Source organism: Hyposmocoma kahamanoa, unplaced genomic scaffold (genome assembly GCF_003589595.1).
Source record: "Hyposmocoma kahamanoa isolate Upper Pololo Valley unplaced genomic scaffold, ASM358959v1 94, whole genome shotgun sequence".
NCBI classification, from domain to species: domain Eukaryota; kingdom Metazoa; phylum Arthropoda; class Insecta; order Lepidoptera; family Cosmopterigidae; genus Hyposmocoma; species Hyposmocoma kahamanoa.
Window position 1 is genome coordinate 9,931,823 of NW_020654878.1, and position 19,423 is coordinate 9,951,245.

Sequence of the window (19,423 nt, forward strand, 5' to 3'; positions counted from 1 at the left end):
AAGCGTCGCGACGCGTCATGTTTTTCGCCTAAAGTATACTCATCTCTTTTTTCCCATCATTAAGGTACAAATTCGTGTTATGCAAATATGGAAACGCTTGGATGCAGTAGCAGAGCGGCATCGCGCGTCACTTGAGCGCAGTGAAGCGTCAGACACCGACCACATGGTGCTCAAGGGCGCACTAATGCGAGTGTCGACGCGCGTCTCCAAGCGTTGTAGTTGAAGAACAGGACGCGACGCGACGATTCGACTCTGCGCCAGCGTGAATTGAGCCTAATATGGTCCAAAAGCAACTTGACAGCTATTAATAAATAGCGTTACCTCTGGCCATCATTAATAAATCTACCATAGACACAGTTTATGGGCTACAAGCTTTCAACTCGATAAAATCTGAGTAAATTCTCAATAACTTTTTTATTTCTTGACTTTTCGAGCTTTTATTGAAATATCTATGGAAACGTCAATAGAACCCTATTTCGAATCAGGTTTTTATTTAACTAAAATAATTTTAGAAACTTTAATTTTCGACATGCCGTTTCACTGGCTTCCTAATTTGCGTAATTGTTGTTATTGTATTACAAATCTGAGAACTGCGACGATCGTCATTGCTGTTCTTGGCATAGTCAGTGATTATTTTCTGTTCAAATATGCAAAACACGATAACAAAGTTTCCAAGCACTTACAATGCAAGTAAACTGAACAAAATATATTAACTAACGAACTTCGCACACCGAGTACCACGTTCTGTGGCGCAAGGTTGAGATTACTGTCAAAATGTAAGAAAACCGTGGCACAATCGGTGTGTAGAGCTCATAAAATGTATTGTAGACCTGCTTGTGGAACAAAGTCTTATGTTTTATTCTTGAAACACTATCCAGGAGTAGATTAAAGGATTAAAAGTTCAGTTTTCTTCAGCAGAGGGAGGATATTTGTGAAAGACAGTTTCTAAACAATACGAATATTAATAATGTTCTGGTTTCAGGTAACGAGTCCCGCCGTGTCGTGGTCTGTTGTTCGACATGCTTATGTCATTCGAGTCTCGTGCTACGTATCCACAAACGAAAGTAAGCCTGACGTCATCGATATTAATTTAAACAATATGGTAAGTACCCCATGGGGTTATAGTTGATATTCTGTATCCAGAAAGTCCCTTAAATTGCGACACTATACTGTAACCTGGAGTATATTTCAGTATTTCTTAGTTACTCTAGGCCGCCAAGAGCATCGAAGGAAAGTCATTTTGCGATCGTATAGAGTCATTTGCGCAGTACTGGTATACATGTAACTATGTTATAGGAATTCTGAATTCGTGACAACTGCGCGCACTTCACGAATGGTTCCAGCGCTAGGGCTTTAGCCCTGGTATTCCACAATGACAAATTCATAGTTGTCTTTTGTTCACAGCTTAGTTTTGGTTTTGGAGCAAATGCAGGTCTGGGACCGTCATGTTTGTATAAATCTTCAGTAGAGAACTTATCTTCTATAACTACATTTAAACTTGATGACCGCGTCAGTACCAACCACGGTGTTCTCAAAATTATTATGTATATTGGCTGGGTGGTATTGTTAGGAGACTTAATATTTGTAATCTGTTGTATAGTCTTCCTCTTCAAATTGGCAAAAGTGAGATTTTTTTCTTGTATTTATTTTTCTGTAATAACATTATTTTCTTTTATAGTAACTTTTCCTACATAAATCGATACATGTCTATACATTTTCACCAGGTACAAACTAATCAAGGGGTAACAAGATACGTCAGAAGTATTATTGAAATTATTTTTTGTGAAATATTAGTAATAATATATTGCATTATATTATGGAGGCTTCGTTAATATTGAGTCATATACTTTAGTGTAATCAGTTTCATTTTTACCTATATGTTTTTCTACTGACTTAGCCCATGAAAACTACCAACAATTTGCGAAACCCGTATGACAATGGCGTTGGGCGTTTGTTGATTCGTCACACCAGAATTAATAGCTTAAAATCGTACATATAAAAGTGATCCCGAAGATAATATTATCGTGTTAGTGTATGCTGTATGTACAGTCGGTACCAAAATTCGTTGAACACTTTTATTTTTTCATTACATCTTAACTTAAAACCTCTAAACAGACGTCGAAGTCAAAGTTAAATTACTTTTTCTATTACGTAAAAAGGTTAACCAATATAAACAAATTTAAAACGTACTGTTCCCGCTATTTGCGTCAAATGCGTTTTGTAGTCGACATGAAATGAAACATGACAATTAAACGAACTAATCAACGAAGTTAAAAGTCAAATAATAACAACTGTCACCCGACAAGAAACTTTTCCATATTGCAAAAAGATTGATACTTAATGAATTTAAAATTATTTTGGCTTTGTTATTAGAAGACCGCTTATTTAATTTCATCGTGGCGTCCGTTCAGAAAGTGTTTTGGAATATGTTTGTGTTAGGTTTGATATGATATGAAATCAAAAATTATCAACGCCCTGTTGACATTATCTTTATAATGAATTACTAAAAGCAATTAACATTAAAGTGCTTTATGTAAACTAGATCATTACTTCTAACTTCTTGAACTGTTATAAAATAATGATGCCATTTTTCATCGAATTAACTGTGAATTTTTGTTGCGTAATATCTAGAGCATTGATTTTTTCTTTTGTTGTAACATTGTATTAATTTTTTTTTTATTTCAGGGACGAGAAATGACATTCCTAAAAGCATTAATGTGGACCTGTATTGTCGCAATAACCCTTACATTCATATACGGGTTGATGTTTGTCGTAACATGTTTAGTGACTGGCGGAAAATTTCCCGTGTTCGAATTCATCTTCACATTATTCGACTTGGGCAGTAAGTTGTTTCTTATTTAAGTATTATGCGTATTTAAAGTTTCATTTCATTTAAATGAAATGTTTTAGAATCTATTTTCATTTTGTTATATAATTTCTTTTTTGAGTTACTGATGGGTTATTTTAGTACAGTCGTAATGTACCTAATGTTTTTGAATTTTCTACGTGATTTCTTCTTAACGACCTGTTCAGCAATACTACCCCTGTAAACTTTGATATGGAGATCTAATCGTCGCAATATATATGAAAACATATTATAGCTGTCACAAATACTATTTAAACTACGTTTTCAGTTTGGTGTATGTGGGTATATTATGTCACTGTACTCAACAGTTATTTACACTCACTCAATAAACCGATTGAAGAAGAAGACACTAATCCGCCCAGTACATACAACACCGTAGTAAATTTTGACTTCTGGGCATGGTATTACTCTAGACAAGGTTTCTTAGATCTGATTTATCAATGGATATACGGGTATTGTCACTTTTTTAATTTTATGTAATTATTTTTCAGTTTGGATCTACTTTTTAATAGTAGTTAATTCCTACAGAAGATCGGGTATGCGGACAAATGAGAATGCCACTACGTAACGTCAAATTCTGCCAACACAATATCAAATATTGAAGCTAAAAATGGAACACCCGGTTTGGTTAAAATTTTAAACTATACTTACAGGTATAATTATGAACATCCAAGCCAATTTTTAACGATACTGCACTAGACGTCGCTGCTGGGGCATGTAATTGGCATTGTGCACTACACAAAAAGAGTACCTACAAGTTTTGTTAAAAAAATATCTCTCATTTTTTATTTGCTCGACAAGTGGATGGTGATCTTCGTCATCAGCGATAAATGGAACAACAAAGTGTAAAACAAATACCTGTACATTGTTAATCTCAAAACCGTATTCACCAAATATGAATTTTTGAGATCAAACAATATTACTTACATAAACTGAAACCGTGAATGATTGATCAGAAATAGTTAATATGTAACTTAAATTATAGAAATACATAGGTAATATGAAAATAGCGTATTATGAACTTCTTAAGTGAAACTAGTCATGCCGAATGTCGTCGAAGTATTTACTTATATTTATAGATGTATTTTTTATTAACTTATGATTACTTAGGATATATATATATATATATATATATATAAAGTTGGCTATAGAACTTAAGGGTCTTATTCTGGGAATCAAAATTAACAACTTGTATTCTTTTTTTTATAAATGTGCATTAGACATTGTTGAATTTATATTATTGCTAAAGCCTAGAGAAGCCTAGAGAACCTAATTCTTCCCATACGCAGGTAGACAGCATTGGTTTCACACATAGATAGGTACCTACGTGTTTAGATATTTTATGCATACTATAATTTACTTTTTAAATAATAGATGTTACAATTTTAATAACAATTTCAATGATTTTTCTTTATTACCTCTATCTTCTTGTTTCAACATTTTTTTATGATACCAAGTGACGGGACGAACTAGTCCTCCGCCTGTTAGTAAGCGACACCCCGGTCCATAGCAATTGCAATGCCACCCAGAGCGTTCAATTCCAAAGATCTGAGGGGCTATGTTACCGCCCCCGTCATCCTGAGACATAACAAGTCCCATGCGCCTGTAATTTCCACAAGCACTCTAACCGTTCAAAGCTGGAACACAATAATACTCACATTACTGTTTGGCAGCAGAAATAGGTAAAGCGGTAGTGCTTCTCTGGACGAACTAATTCACAAGGAACTCTACTGCACTAAATATTATGACAGAAAATAATGTTTTTGATCTATTATACAAACAATAATAACGCACACACTCAACGCCGCACTATGGAAACCCTGTGTCGCGGGTGCCATGGACACACATTGACTACCACAAATTACCCCCAAAACTCACGAGAGAAATAAATGTAGGCCATACAAATGTTTGTCCCGACACAGGAATCGAACTTGGGACCTCTGCGTTACAGTCGTTTCTAACCGTTCGGCCACGGAGACAGAGGAAGCAAACACCCACCATAACATTGACGTCATTCGTAGGTAAGTATAAACTAAAAACGCCCCGTAATCATTATCTAGTGTTTCTTTTTTCTCAGTTAAATAATTTTTTTACTAAAAAATATTTAAATTTTACTACTGTCCTCCAAAGTAATCAATCAATACGTGAAATTCTTGCGAGTGCCAATTACACATTGCCCTGTTTGTTGACCTACCTATGACTTCACTCGTTCTAAATAAACACGAGCCCAAAGGCTGCAATTTTTTTATTATTTTTTTTGGTTTCACGACTTTGAAAAGCTTTATTTAAACAACATAATATTTTCGTTGGCTGCATTCCATACCCGATTCCCTATTATCAACGCTCCATCTCTATAGTAGTACCTATTTGTACACCGTGCGTTTTCTGTTAGAGGTTTTTAAAAGCCATGGCAGCCTCATGGTTTGACCTACAGCCTGTCAAGCAGAGGCCGAAGGTTCGAATTCGGGCTCACATCTCTGAGTTTCGAAATTTATGTGCGAGATTCAATTTAAAGTTTAGCATGAATTTTTCGATGAAGGAAAACTTCATGATGAAAGGTTCACAATACTCAGAAAACGTATGAAGTTCCCAACCCATCTCGCTTGAGAGGAAACCCAAGTCCAAAGGTGGGACGTGGTATAGATGGGTTGATGTTGATGGTGATAAAGGTTTTTGTATACTTTTGCCTCCTGCTCATTACAGCTTTTGGATACTCTAGAAATTGCGCTTACGAGGCAACGATACCTACGTCTAATAGCGTTAGGGCGCATTCCCATTATGTCGTAACGTTTTATTTATCGTTGGACGACTGTCGCGTCTAGCCTGTTCCCACTAAATCGTAACGACAATTTGTCGGTTCACAGCAGCCACCTAGTCGTTTGAACGACAGGATCGTTTGAAGCTGCGATTATCTGTTGTCACATTTTTACCGTGACGTTTTACTTATCGTCAGACGACTGTCGTTTTAGCTCTTCAATCGTCGTAACGGTAAAAATATCGTAAACGACACAGTTAATCGTGTTGTTGTATGTGTGAACAACTTCATTTAAATATAGGTACAAGTCACGATACTTCAAACTGCACGACTATCTGTCGTCACGACATAATGGGAACGCGCCCTAACGGACATCATAACAAATAAAAAATATTCATTTGATCTCATTTTCATTTATGAAATATATAAAATAATATAATAACTAAGCACTGACATCTTAAATGGTCTTCACACTACGTTTGCTGGGCCGTGCGTGCGAAACAACCTGGCGAGATATGAAACAACGATCATTAAACAATGATCGTTGTTTCATATCTAGCTTCGTTTTTGACAGATGTTACCACGAAACGTAGCGAAACTTACAACCTTAAATTTAAAATACAAAAAATAGCATAAAATGTAATTGTGCTGCTCTGCTAGCACAATTATATATAATTTTGTACCTACACCTTACCTAATAGACTTTTAGAACACAAATCATTGTAATATTTTAAAACTTCATGTAATTATCTATAGTTATGCAATAAATGTATTCTTATTCTTATAATTTATTATACAATAATATTGTTATAATATATTTATAAAATTTATGACCTGCAATCAACAATAAATTAAATATGTACATAATATTTATTACTCATATCAAAGATTATGTATTAGATTATTATCATTTGCATAATTAAACTAAACTATGCCTGCCGTATTGCTTATTTATCACATAGGTATTCCTTGCTTAATCAATAAAAAATATTATTAAATGTAATTTTAATTTACTTTTTATTTTTTTGTCTCTAGCACTTTGCGGTTTGATTGATTCACGGAAAATATTGGAAAAAATAATAAGTTGAAAGAAAGAATTAGCGAAGTGGGGTTAAGATTAAATAAAAATATATGACTCATGGTAACAGTATAAAAATATAGATAAATATATTTATAATATGACAATTAGATGATCGAACAAACTGTACGATAGATAGAAAGGAAAAATACAACAAAAAGGAATATAGTAGGTATAGTTGATGTCCTCAATACGATCAAATATTATGCGGTTTAGACCACCTGTCTCTCAACTCTCGCAAATACCACTTCTACTTCTTAGCGTGTCGACTCTGACGTTTATATTTGTGAGGACCAGAGACCAAAGACCACTGTTTATGATTTTACACTAGTTTATGAGTCGGACACACCACCTCAGTCCACCACACCAGTCTCATAATATTGTTACCAGCTTCCCAAAATTAATTTTTTTATATGCCTGCATAAAACTCACTTTGTATAGCAAATTTGAAACTTAGTTTTATAAGTTAGACTTGTGTACCAAAGTTTATTTATGTTATTTACTTATTATTTTACAATGCACTTTTTCTCGATAGCTAAAAACGACTGTGATTAAAAGGCGCCATAATAACATGCCTAAATTTACCTGCAGAAGTCATGACGCTAAGTCAATATACTACGTAAACAATAGGATTACATTTTGTACCATGTTCCTAATATTCTACAAATAACTAGGCTGAATATCGATAAACTGCTGAAGCCAAGCTGTCATCTTTTTTTTTCACAATTCTACAAACTTACTATTTTTTCAATAGTGTAGCCTCTAAGACAAATTTGCACGCGCAATGTTTTTAGTTTTATTTCCGCAGACTTAACACAGTAATCGTTGACATTAGTCAGGTCAAAATTCTAAACTAGGCTTCGCCTGCTACCTGTAGATTTGGTTTTTTTCATGCAAGTTTCAAATTCGTGCATATCGGTAGTGTAATTTGAATGGATGCCAAGAAAGCGGCTTCACTTGCACCGTTATTTATGCTTTGAAAAACATTTTTCATAATTGTTAATCACACAATGACTGCTGGGCGCTGGGCCTACCTTTTTTTAATATTTGGCACTTCACATTTATTGCTTGTGCTACCTATATACTAAATCTGTGCTTGTGCTACTGCAAAACGAGGAAACTAAAAACGGAAAATAAATAACACATAGGTATGGCTTGGATTTTTGGACTGAAAAAATAAAAAATAAAACGTCAAAACATGTCAACGTAAATAAACGTATCTAGTAATAATTAATTATTTTGTTAAACTTGCAAGGCATAACACAACAAAATTATCGTAGAAAATATCTATTTTAATACCAAATTTCATTAGAAAAGACATGTTTATATGGATATGTTGTCCTGAAGTGAAACGGAGTTGTTGCTGCGCACGAAGTTTGAAACTTGGCACAGCACTTATTTGTATTTGGGCGATTGTAAGTCAATGATATTAAATTGTTTGCTTAGCATTAACCAAAAAGCCAAAGTCATTGTGGTTTTCAAATGTAAGGCCAGTGCCACATCTTCTGCTAAGTTTTGATTATAATGCCATCCCTACCCAACCTTTTAGTTATACGGAAAGGACAGGTTATCGACCTGTGCAAGCAAGCCTGCACAGGGACCTTATCAGTCAGGTCCTCACCCCAGATCAACCCGTTGACACAGATTTCGCCTGGTTCTCAAAAGGCCTTGGCTGAGCGCCCGAGAGCACGTAGGGGAGAAAGGGGCACTTTTGAATATTTTTTGCAGTTGTAAAATCCTAAATCGTTATTAATTATTTGTTTAGTTAGTAGTTAGACCTATTATTAGGCTATAATCATTCATGACAAGCACGATCAAAAACTTTGTCAGAATCCCCATTTTTGTGAAGGAACTCAAATGTTCAAAGTTGCACAACTACTGGCTAGCTAAATCCATAATCACAGGCATACATTTAGTATATACTAAATCTATGATCACAGACATTGACACGACTACTACAAGAAAAAATGTTTTAACGGAACCGAAACTCAATTAAGGTTTAAATTATTAACTGCAATATAAAAAATAAATAAAAACTTAACTTCTTCATCTTAAATAATCAATTATGAAATACAGGAAAAATAACTAAAAAAAAATGAACAAAACCTCTTCTTATAAAAATATTAACAGAGGCAGCTAAACGCGGTGAATCGCTTGCCGTGTCTCTCGACATATCAAAGACCTTTGATAGGATTTAGCATGATAGCCTGTTAAACAAGCTTTCAGCTTACGGAATTCCTGTTGGCTTTTGCACATGGATAGGCGATTTTCTGAAGGATAGGTCAATCCGTATAGTTGTAGGTGGTTACTCGTCTGCTCCTCATGGTATTAATGCCGGTGTACCTCAGGCATCTGTCCTCTCCGCCACTCTATTCTTACTGCATATCAACAACCTGCTGCTGATGCCCGGTATCTTTGGGTATGCAGACGACAGCACAGTGGTAGAAAGTTATGTGCCAGACGCCCGAGACGACAGCGAAGAGACCCGGTGTAAGCGAGAGGCGATGGTCACCTGGTTGAACCTGGGTCTGAAAGCTGCTTCCGACTGGGGAGATGCGAACAGGGTCAGGTTTAATGCGGCTAAAACAAAGGCGTGTCTTTTCACATCAAAACGGAGTCACCTACACCTTACTCCCACTTTCCGAGATGTATCCGTGCCGATAAGGGACCTTGAGCTACTTGGTCTGGACTTATCATCCAACCTCAAGTTTGGGCGATACATCGAGTGCTTGGCAAAAACTACTTCCAGAAAACTAGGCATACTTTACAAGATCAGGCGGTTCACACCTGAATAGCTTTTAAATCTGTATAAAGCACAAGTTCGATTCTGTATGGAGTACTGCTGCCACCTTTAGGACGGCTCTGCCCATTACCTTATAGATTTAGCTGCCTTGGACTCGGTGGAGCGAAAAGCAAAGAGACTTATTAACAATAATTCTCTTGTGAAGTCGAAGCTTCAAAATCTCGACCATCGCAGAAAATTAGAATGCTTGTCGGTTTTCTATCGGATACATTTCGGGGAGTGTGCACATGAACTTTTCAATTTAGTTCCGCCCTCACCGTTCCTCCTTCGATCGACTAGTAGGTCCAGAGCACTCCATTCTTTTGTCGTTAATATTCCACCTGTTCGCACTAAGCGCTTTGCTTCCTCCTTTCTGATGCGTACGGCAAAGGAATGGAATGCTCTACTCTATCTGTATCTATCTGTATTTCCCGAAAAGTACAATTTGGGGCTATTCTTAAGGCTAGAGTGAATAGGCATTTATTAGGCAAACGCGTCCCATCGTCGGTCACATCGTCGCTTAACATCAGGTGAGATTGTGGCCAAGCGAGTGTCTATTATATATTAAAAAAAAGCTAATCAGAACCTCAAAACATGTTCAAAGCTGCTCCCTTTGATTTGTTCAAATTTGCCCCATTTTATATTCTACTTTTATATTAAACCTACAGCTTGCCTATGTGATTACGTACGGCTCACAATGTAGGTAACAACCGGGTTAGATGGCCCACTTTTTGAAAGGGCCTCCATACTTAAAAATTATTCGTTTACCATGAATAATTCCTATGGATGTACCTAGTTTAATCTTTTACATTACATTAAGACTTGATTTTATTGATCTAACATTTACTGATTTTGCAGAAATTGACTTTTAGCAAACCTATTTTTTTGAGGAAGGAGCCTACCTATGTGGATAGATGCCACACAATGAAAATGCTAAGAAGGATAAGTGATAAGTGCCCTTTAGAATAAAATAGTAAAATTCATAAGAAAATGTGTTATTCGTAATCTTTAATATATTGTATATGATGTAATATATATATATATATATATATATATATATATTACATCTTTAATAATAAATATATACGTATTTATAGTTACTACCTACTTCACTTTGTATTTTTGTAGCTATCAAAACATTCTATACAAAAATGTTCGCTGTTTGAACTGTAACTGTGTTGTCTTTTCGGTACTTTTACTTACTTTAAAACTTTTCATTTACTTGTCTTTTTCACTAAAATAATGTTTTTTTTTAATTCCTTTTCCTAACTTTCTTGTTTTGTCCTTTGCTCCTAAGGGCACCTATACTGCAAAAAATCGTGGAGACTATCCTATTTGATATGGACAGATGCCCTTTTATTATATAACCAAGCTATATACAAAAGAGCGATTATTGACACCGGCGAACACTACGCACCTAGCGCAGTTAATGAACCAGTGTATATAGTTATAATAAAAATAAAACGGAATTTATTATAACTTACAAAGTTACGCGACAGTAAATACTTGCGTTTGAAAATTTGAACCATTTGTCGTGTTCGTCGCGGAGATAAACGCATGCACAAGCCAGACGCGTCCATTCCACACGAAGTCCTGCAGGAACTTTGATGAGTAGTGTCTATACTCCTTATTTAAACTAATTATTCTTTGTTGCGATTTGGGGAAGTTGGGTTTTTTGAAAACGAGGTATCTATCCCACTCCAGAATCTATCCGGGTTTTAACTGCGCATTAACTGCGCACCTAGGTGTCAATAATCGCTCTTTTGTATATAGCTTAGTTAAATAATAAAAGGGCATCTAACCATGTCGAATAGGATAGTCGCCTCGATTTTTCGCTGTATAGGAGCCCTTAAGAGCAAAGGACAAGACAAGAAAGTTATGAAAAGAAAATAAAAAATACATTAAGTATTTTAGTGAAAAAGACAAGTAAATGATAATAGTTTAAAAGTAAGTAAAAGTACCAAAAAGACAAATTATTCACAGTGCAAACAGCGAATATTTTTGTATAGAATGTTTTGATAGCTACAAAAATACGAAGTGAAGTGAGTAGTAACTTTAAATACGTATATATTTATTATTAAAGATGTAATATGTATACAACATATTAAAATTACAAATAAAACATTTTATTACGAATTTTACTATTTTATTCCAAACGGCATCTATCCTTCTTAGTATTTTCATCGTGTGGCGTCTATCCATATAGGCATCGATACTCAAAAAATAGGTTTGCGAAAAGTCAATTTCTTCAAAATCAGTAAATATTCGATCAATAAAATCAAGTCTTAATGTAATATAAAAGATTAAACTAGTTATATCCATAGGAATTATTCATGTTAACTAATAATTTTTAAACTAGATGGCCCTTTCAAAAACTGGGGCATCTAACCCGATTTTACCCTACTGTTTATTGGTAACAACATTGATACATTATAAGTTCATCAATGCGGACGTAGCTACGCTGAAATGTTGGATTTTCATATCGCTATTTACTGTCCTTAGTGATCGACACACCTAATAATTAATGTTAAAAGCGAAATATTTTCCAGCTAATAAGTTGTCATGAAGTAATTTTAGTGGTACATCCGACTTGTTCGGACTTATATAATACTGACACTGGAGAACTCTATAAACCTCTAACTGTACTAAAATGGACAATTCTCATTGCTGCCATGGCCGTTTTCGTAGCCAGCTCTGCTCTTTTTGTATTTGGAGTCTTTCAAGTGAGTTACGTTTTTTACGCAAATTAGGCGCTACGACGTCAAGTTGCGGAGATCAGTCAGTTATACCATACTATATGTCTTATTTGCTTAAAAACTTAAGATTCCCTAAATACAGGGTCCACTCAAAACTACTGCGTGAATAGTTAATATGAGAGTTCAGTAAAATCAAATTAAATCGAAGCATATACTCTGTCCTAAGTAGATAAACTACGCCAACTTACCAATCGTGAGCTAGGTTTTCCAATCGGAATACAACAGTCCTGCTTTTGTAGAAATAGGGCTATCCGTGTTTGGTTCACAAATTATTAAAACAGAAGTGTATACGTAAGAAGCAGCACTTCACGTTATACTACCTATATATTATGTACAATAAATGTATGTAAATTACTAGGGTAGGGTTGCGTTAGTCGTACCCCTAAGAAAAAACCGCTGTAATATTTTAGGTTATTTAAATTAAACAAAACCTTCAGCGTTTACAGTATCTTTATTTATTTTACTATCAATGTGTTTTAATGAAAATACCAACAACGTTTATTGAGTCAGGTATTAACAACATTTTCAAAAAGCACCCTTTGTACGATTTAGGTACCTGGTCGCCTAATTCGTACCACTTATAACCTAAGTCGTACTTAGAATAACACTTCAATCAGGACATCATAAACTGTATAGTACAGTACAAATAAAAAGAGATCATAATAACGATTAAAATCTAGAAACAGGTACTAAGGTCTAAGGTGGTTAAAATCAAATAGTTCTTAATATTTTTGAAGGGAAAGAACAATCTCAAAATCTCCAGTGTAAGGGAAAACAAAAATTTTAAACTCGTAAGTAATAGAATTATGAATTGTAATGAAATAAGATTATAATTTCTTCGGAAATAAAATTGTAAATGTTTCTGAAATAAAGTTATAAATTTTAATTAAATAAAATTAAAATTTTTCAGAAATGAACTTACAAATTCTAATGAAATAAAATTAACATGCTTCGGTAATCAAATAAATGTATATTATATAATAAAGGCACTACAAAATTAGTTTTGTTGACCACATATATCACAAATATATTATTTAGCTAAAAAAACTAAGAAATAATTTTCATAAATTCCTAAGTCGTACCGGTACGATTGAGGAACTTTCCACAAGTACGACTTAAGCAACACTTTCAAATTTTCAAATCAAAATTACTGTTATAACATAAAAAGATCTGCCGAAATAAATGCTAAAATACTTCAAAAATAGACGAATACCAAAAAAATAAGTTTACCACCATATTGCTCCTTGAAATAGCTTCCGAATGAATGATAAATTTTAAAGAAAACAATGCAAAAACTAATTTTTTCATATGTTCCCCAATACCAACGTCGGCCGGCCACCGGTTTGTTTTTGTTTACTCGCTTAACTTAATAGTTCAAATTTATATTACTACATATTACTGCCCACGCAAGTGAGTCCAGATATCGCTGGAGTACGACTTAGGCGGTGGTACGACTAACGTAACCTTACCCTATACTTGCTGAGTCCCGACGTCAGTACTTGCAGACGTAAATAAAGGGCTAGGTACACATAATAAGTAGTGAAGTATCGTAGTAATAAATAACAAATTGATATTATATTTCAGAATCGTGGTATTGCGGTAGATATATTTATTGTAACTGGATTACTTTCAATTTTTACAACGGTACCATTTATAATTCTCAGCGCAGATCAAATGTGGGATTTTGCATCGTGCAATTTTGATGCTAATGACATAGTATTCATGAGTTTTTACGATTGTTGTAAGTACTTTTGTTTACCAAAGCCTTACCATCTAAGCGGTAACATTTCTTGATCTATTTTTTTTAATCTATCGAATATTGCAATCAGTGATAAAGTAATTAATCAGTACTCAAAAATATCTATCTGAACAAGGAATAAAATCAGCACTGTTTTGATAAAAATTTTGAGCGCTTATGTTTTCATAATAACATTGATCAAAAGTGTACTTAAATTCATCGATTATTATTATTATATAGGAGAAAGTATTGGATATTGGACCTGCAATTAAATTGGACCACCCTCATATCTCTAAAAGTATTTCATATTGGCCAAGTTGTTTTTGTTGTGATATTGAACATCATTTTTATTTTGAAAAATCTTTTCTTATTATTCTTAATGTAAATTCTATAGATCCGTGCTAAGAGTGTAGTTAACTTAACGGTAGGCACATAGTATTTGTAATTTAGAGCATAGAAGTGTAATTTATCTACAATCAACTTACATGAAACGATTGCCAGCATTTATAGGCTATATTTTATTAGATTTGGTTTTTATAATATAATCATACCGTTGGTTAAAATAGACCAAGAGTGTGAAATGTATTGATGTCCAAATGGTCTTGGATGATTAGAATCGCAGAGTTAGATCAGAAGACAAGGATAATGAATGTGCTAAATGCAAAAGAAATTACCGTGATTAAAAGCTCCGAAGTTGAATGGACACAGTGCGCACGGTTCCATAATCGGAATCAAGACCCATATACTCAAAATCCTAACATTTGCGTTAATTATTTTATGTGAAAAGCTTTTTTTTATTGGTAGATTTGTTACATTGAATAATTATTTTGTATGTTTCATTGTAATGTTTGATCTGTTTTACCTCAGAGCCTATTGAAGTCCAATTTAGCGACCCCGTGGTCCAAATTACAGAACCAGTCGGCTCAATTGGAACATAGCTCGGATCTCATATTTTGTTGATTTCTTAGTAGTCTGTAATAAATTACGTGAATTAATACTTCATAAATACAAAGTCCAACAATTATTGTTTCATTTCATACAATAGACGTTTGTAAAAGTCTGAAAAATACATATTTAAAACGCCTTTGAAAATAAATGGTCCAAATTAACAGACTTTCCCCTATATATAAAAGACCTATTTTCGTCGTATTTTCACACATTATTGAACACTGAGCACAGATTACATATATTGACACCGAGGGCACCATTGTACATGATATTTGAACATGCAATACTTATTTAAAAAAAATATAAATGCTAACGTTCTGTATTCAATAAATCGAAATTTAGTTGACTAAAACATTTTTTATTAGTCACTATTATTATAACATTTCATTCTAAAGTACAATCAACGTAACTTTTGAAAGTCTTATATCAGTGTACGGATCAAAATATAATTTGCTATCCTTCAAACTGTCATAACTTGAATCTAATCTGTGTAATACATTTTTAATATGTAATAACCTTAAAAATATCACTAACTAGCTCATATATTATGTAAGAGAATCATAAGATTTTTTTTTTCAGGTTGGATATACTTTTTAGCTGTTGTAGCTTCATACAGAAAGCAATTGGCTATTGCTGTATCAGTTGCGTTCAGTGCTAATACAGAGTTAGTTCTAAAAAATTTTTAGGCCTGGAATCTACCAAAACAGAGTAGACAACAACCTTGTTACACCAATCGAATATAACATCATTCTGGCTGTGTGGAGATGTCACAATAGTTGTATATTCAGAACTAGTCTTCGTTCGAGCCTTATATGTGATTGGTTCATACTTATGAAGTTTGGACAAATAGTTCAAGTTCGAAAAAATAAATAATGCTTAGGATATTGTTACTCTTTGTTGCAATGCAAGTATATAAACTTTTAATTCTCTACTATTTTTTCTGAACCCCTCGTTTCGTGCAGTGTGTGTGTGTGTGTGTGTGTGTGTATGTGTGTGCGTGGTAGAAGAACAAAGATATACTTGCTTAAATGTATCTAACACATAACGACAGTTTTATAGACGCGCAAATTGTTTCAAATAACAACAACAGCTTAATTCTTGATTAATAGAGACATTTAAATTTAGTTTTACACGTGAAGACTGCAGATTTTAATTAAGTAAGTATATTAAGTTATTCTTATTTATTATTTCCTAATATTCAATGACCCTGGTCTTATATTTATGACATTGTTCACTTATACCCGAAAGATAAGGTCGCATAAAAGTAAATCATTCATAATTTATGATTCAACGATTTTATTCCTTTCATTTTATTATTTCTAATATCATCATGGTGTGATTTCTTCGCGCTACATTTAATTTCACACAAATCGAAATATAAATGGCTTCTAATACTCGTATAACGCTTTTCATCTGATGTTCTACATTATTTAACTTAGGAAAACGTTTGAATCTATACAATAGGTATACTACAATGTATTATTGTTAAATGATTTTTGATTCAACACACACTTTTGCATGAATGAATGTGTACTTATAACGGCCTGTTGCAATGGGTACATAAATAATCTCCCTAAGAGTTTGTCTAATTGTTATTTTTTACACATTACATATTAACTAACATGGACTTTTATTTCTGAAAAATAATTCATGATATCTTCACGGAAACATGTTTTAATTACCTTGACGTTTCGGACGTATGTATTGCAACGTCCATGGTCTCGAAGGGACTGACACGTGCGAACGACGAGTGAGCAAGGCCAAGCAAATGTGATTACAGCTTCTTAATTTATTAGAAAACACGTAGAACGATGAAATCAAACATGCAAATAAAAGTGAAAATAAGGCGCCAAAAACAATGACATTTAAATTTAAAATTTAAATATAAAACTAAGCTTAAAACACATTATAAAGTGGGTATATACAAAGATATTTTAACGACAGCTACAATTCGCTACATGGCGGATGTCAGCATTTTCTAGCTATGCGCGTTTTTCTACCTAATCGCACTAGGTCTTCATTAATTATTTGTGTACTAGGCTTGTCACTAGACCGACACACAACACTCACGACATCCGGTGACTTGTCAGGCGATACTTGATGTCGTTTACATTTGCTAATAACTTGACGATGAAAGCTTAAAACCGTCTTCTCGGTTGAAATTACGGTGTTTTTAATTTCAATAGCTTCACGTGGGATTCTACAGTGATGACATTCTATAGAAAGAATGTTGCAATACGTCCGAAACGTCGAGGTAATTAAAATATGTTTTATACATGATTAAGTCCCGGATTAAATTAAGTAAAATCAAATTACGTGTGAAAACCGCGAAAGTTTAAATCAAAGTATTTTTATGGAATTTGCATAGAATATATTCATTTATTCTATGAAAATTGATTCATATTTATTCGCTGCTCTATAATATTTCGTGGTTTTTAATTGATTTCACGAGGTACAGTACACAAAAGAAATAAGTAAACATGATAATTAAAGTAAATAAGGTATTACATTATCGAACTTAAGTAAGGAGTCGCAAACTAACCCAATTTACGAGTAGGTATACAATAGGATTTCATTCAAATCAAAGGATATTTCACCGAAACAGTAAACAGGTATTTCTGAAATGCTAATTAAAGTTCGGTCAAAGCACCGCCCTACCTCATTAAGGCAGTATATTTGGATTCTGGCATCAGCATAAATGTCACAGTGAGGAGGTTTTAATTATCACTCCCCACGACCACCGGGTCGATCTCGTAAAAGGGTTACATTTGAATAAAACACAATTTGAGCCACCCTAATCTCAGAGTTAAATGGGCTCGGTGAACAGAAGAGCGACGCGAGATCTTAGAGCGGGTACACACGGCGACTTTAGCAGCGATGCGAACGCGAGGCTAACTCGATGCAGTCGCTAAACGTCTACCTTTACACACGCGCACGATTTTAAGCAGCGATGCAAGCACGCGACTGCATTGATACAAACGCGCAATTGCACGTCTACACTTAAGATTTATAAGCGATTGCATCGAGGCCATCGCGCATTTGTAGTGACGCAATCACGCGTTTGTATCAATAAAGTCGCGCGTTTGCATCGCTGCTAAAAATCGACGTATGTAAGCAATCTTAAATGTATAAAACAAATTAGAATATAAAGCCTGACAACGTATAGTGTGCATATACTTGAGCACTCTATATATCTGGACTCAATATATAATATTGGTAATTGAAATAACGATGTCAAAAGTAAATATAAAATAGAATTGGTACGAGCTAGAGGGCAAAGTAATAAAGTTGAAGTTAAGAACCATAATAGTTGTTATAGATTATTAGAAGTTCACACTTCAGTGACAGGAGAGTCGAGAAAGTTCGTTCAGAAAAGTCCTGTCATCATAACTACTGAATTTGGCGCCAATCGGAATGTGAGCATAACTCCGTTCCACTTTTTAAGGTGCTGATGAAACTACAGTATTATGGGTAAGCGTGTAGTCTCCTCGTTAAGGTACTTCTTTGAGAGATATTTCTCAATTCTGATGGGGCTTATTTCAATGGAAGATAGGGTTTAATTTAAGAAAACTATTCAGAAATAAAGGCATTGAAATTTTAATTCTAACTATAGGCAGTTCTTAAACGTGTCTTTAAATTATAATAAATGTAAGTACGAGGTAAAACCAAAGGGAACGTAACTAGTTATATTGGAATAAAATTGCCAGTATTTTATTGTTTGTCTAATTTGAAACTTAGTCACCTATCTAAAGTATATATAAGCAGAGTTACTTTTAAATACTCTACTGAAGTAAAATTACGCTGAAATAATATATCTGTGCCAAAGTATTCAAAATTTTCTTAAAAAATATCACCATCACGTCGCCGTCCCCGACGGGGACGTAAAAGAAAGAAATATAAGAGTAAAAAGAAAATATAAAAGTATAAAGAAAGTTACTTCCCTCAGATAGCATTTCTCTCGACGACGCTGCCGGCACCGTTGGCTTTTATTACTGCTCGACAAACTTCAAAAGAACCAAGACGTTCAAATCCAGAGACAATATAAGGCGTTAGCATTTGAATGCGTGGGCTGGTTTCAGTAGAGTTCTTCTTAAATTTGTCGTCGCACGTGACTCGAACAGCGATCCGGTCTTTGTATTCTCTTAGGTACAAGATACTATGACTGTATTTTAGTTATATGTGCTAGAATATATCTATGAGAGTGCTCGGCCTTGTCCTTTGTGTTTGTATGCACATATCTTTATATTTATGTTCTACGTTGCCCTTTTTACCAGTGTTTTATAGTATTACGTTTTACCCACGCATAAAGACTTTAGCTGAATTCACGAATTCTTGTTTTAGTATTGCTAACTATAACCTAGCAATACTAAAACTAAGTATCTAATGTAAAAAATTAGCAGTGTTTCCCATTGGTCAGGTTGATGGTCAGACTGGTTAGGTAGATCGATTTTTTTTCCCGACTGGGATTTGACCGTTGGCGGTTCGTCAGGATGATTTCGA

At 34.2% G+C, this 19,423-nt stretch overlaps 2 protein-coding genes across 2 annotated transcripts in view; one reads left to right on the forward strand and one right to left on the reverse strand.

Moving 5' to 3' along the window:
• The window catches only part of LOC113237781 (homeobox protein abdominal-B-like), a 135,591-nt gene that overhangs the window by 95,592 nt on the left and 20,576 nt on the right, over nt 1–19,423 (reverse strand). The window lies entirely within an intron of this gene.
• On the forward strand, nt 530–3,802 carry LOC113237783. The gene is made up of 6 exons (XM_026474439.1): nt 530–622; nt 983–1,102; nt 1,405–1,623; nt 2,686–2,842; nt 3,358–3,430; nt 3,520–3,802. Exons 1-6 carry the CDS (start codon nt 530–532, stop codon nt 3,563–3,565), a joined length of 708 nt encoding a protein of 235 aa, XP_026330224.1. The 3' UTR covers nt 3,566–3,802.

Coding starts and splice junctions, on each gene's coding strand:
- LOC113237783 (XM_026474439.1), top strand. CDS start 530: ATGCCGTTTCACTGGCTTCCTAATTTGCGTAATTGTTGTTATTGTATT. Junction 623..982: donor TCATTGCTGTTCTTGGCATA/GTCAGTGATTAT, acceptor TTCTGGTTTCAG/GTAACGAGTCCCGCCGTGTC. Junction 1,624..2,685: donor TCCTCTTCAAATTGGCAAAA/GTGAGATTTTTT, acceptor TTTTTATTTCAG/GGACGAGAAATGACATTCCT.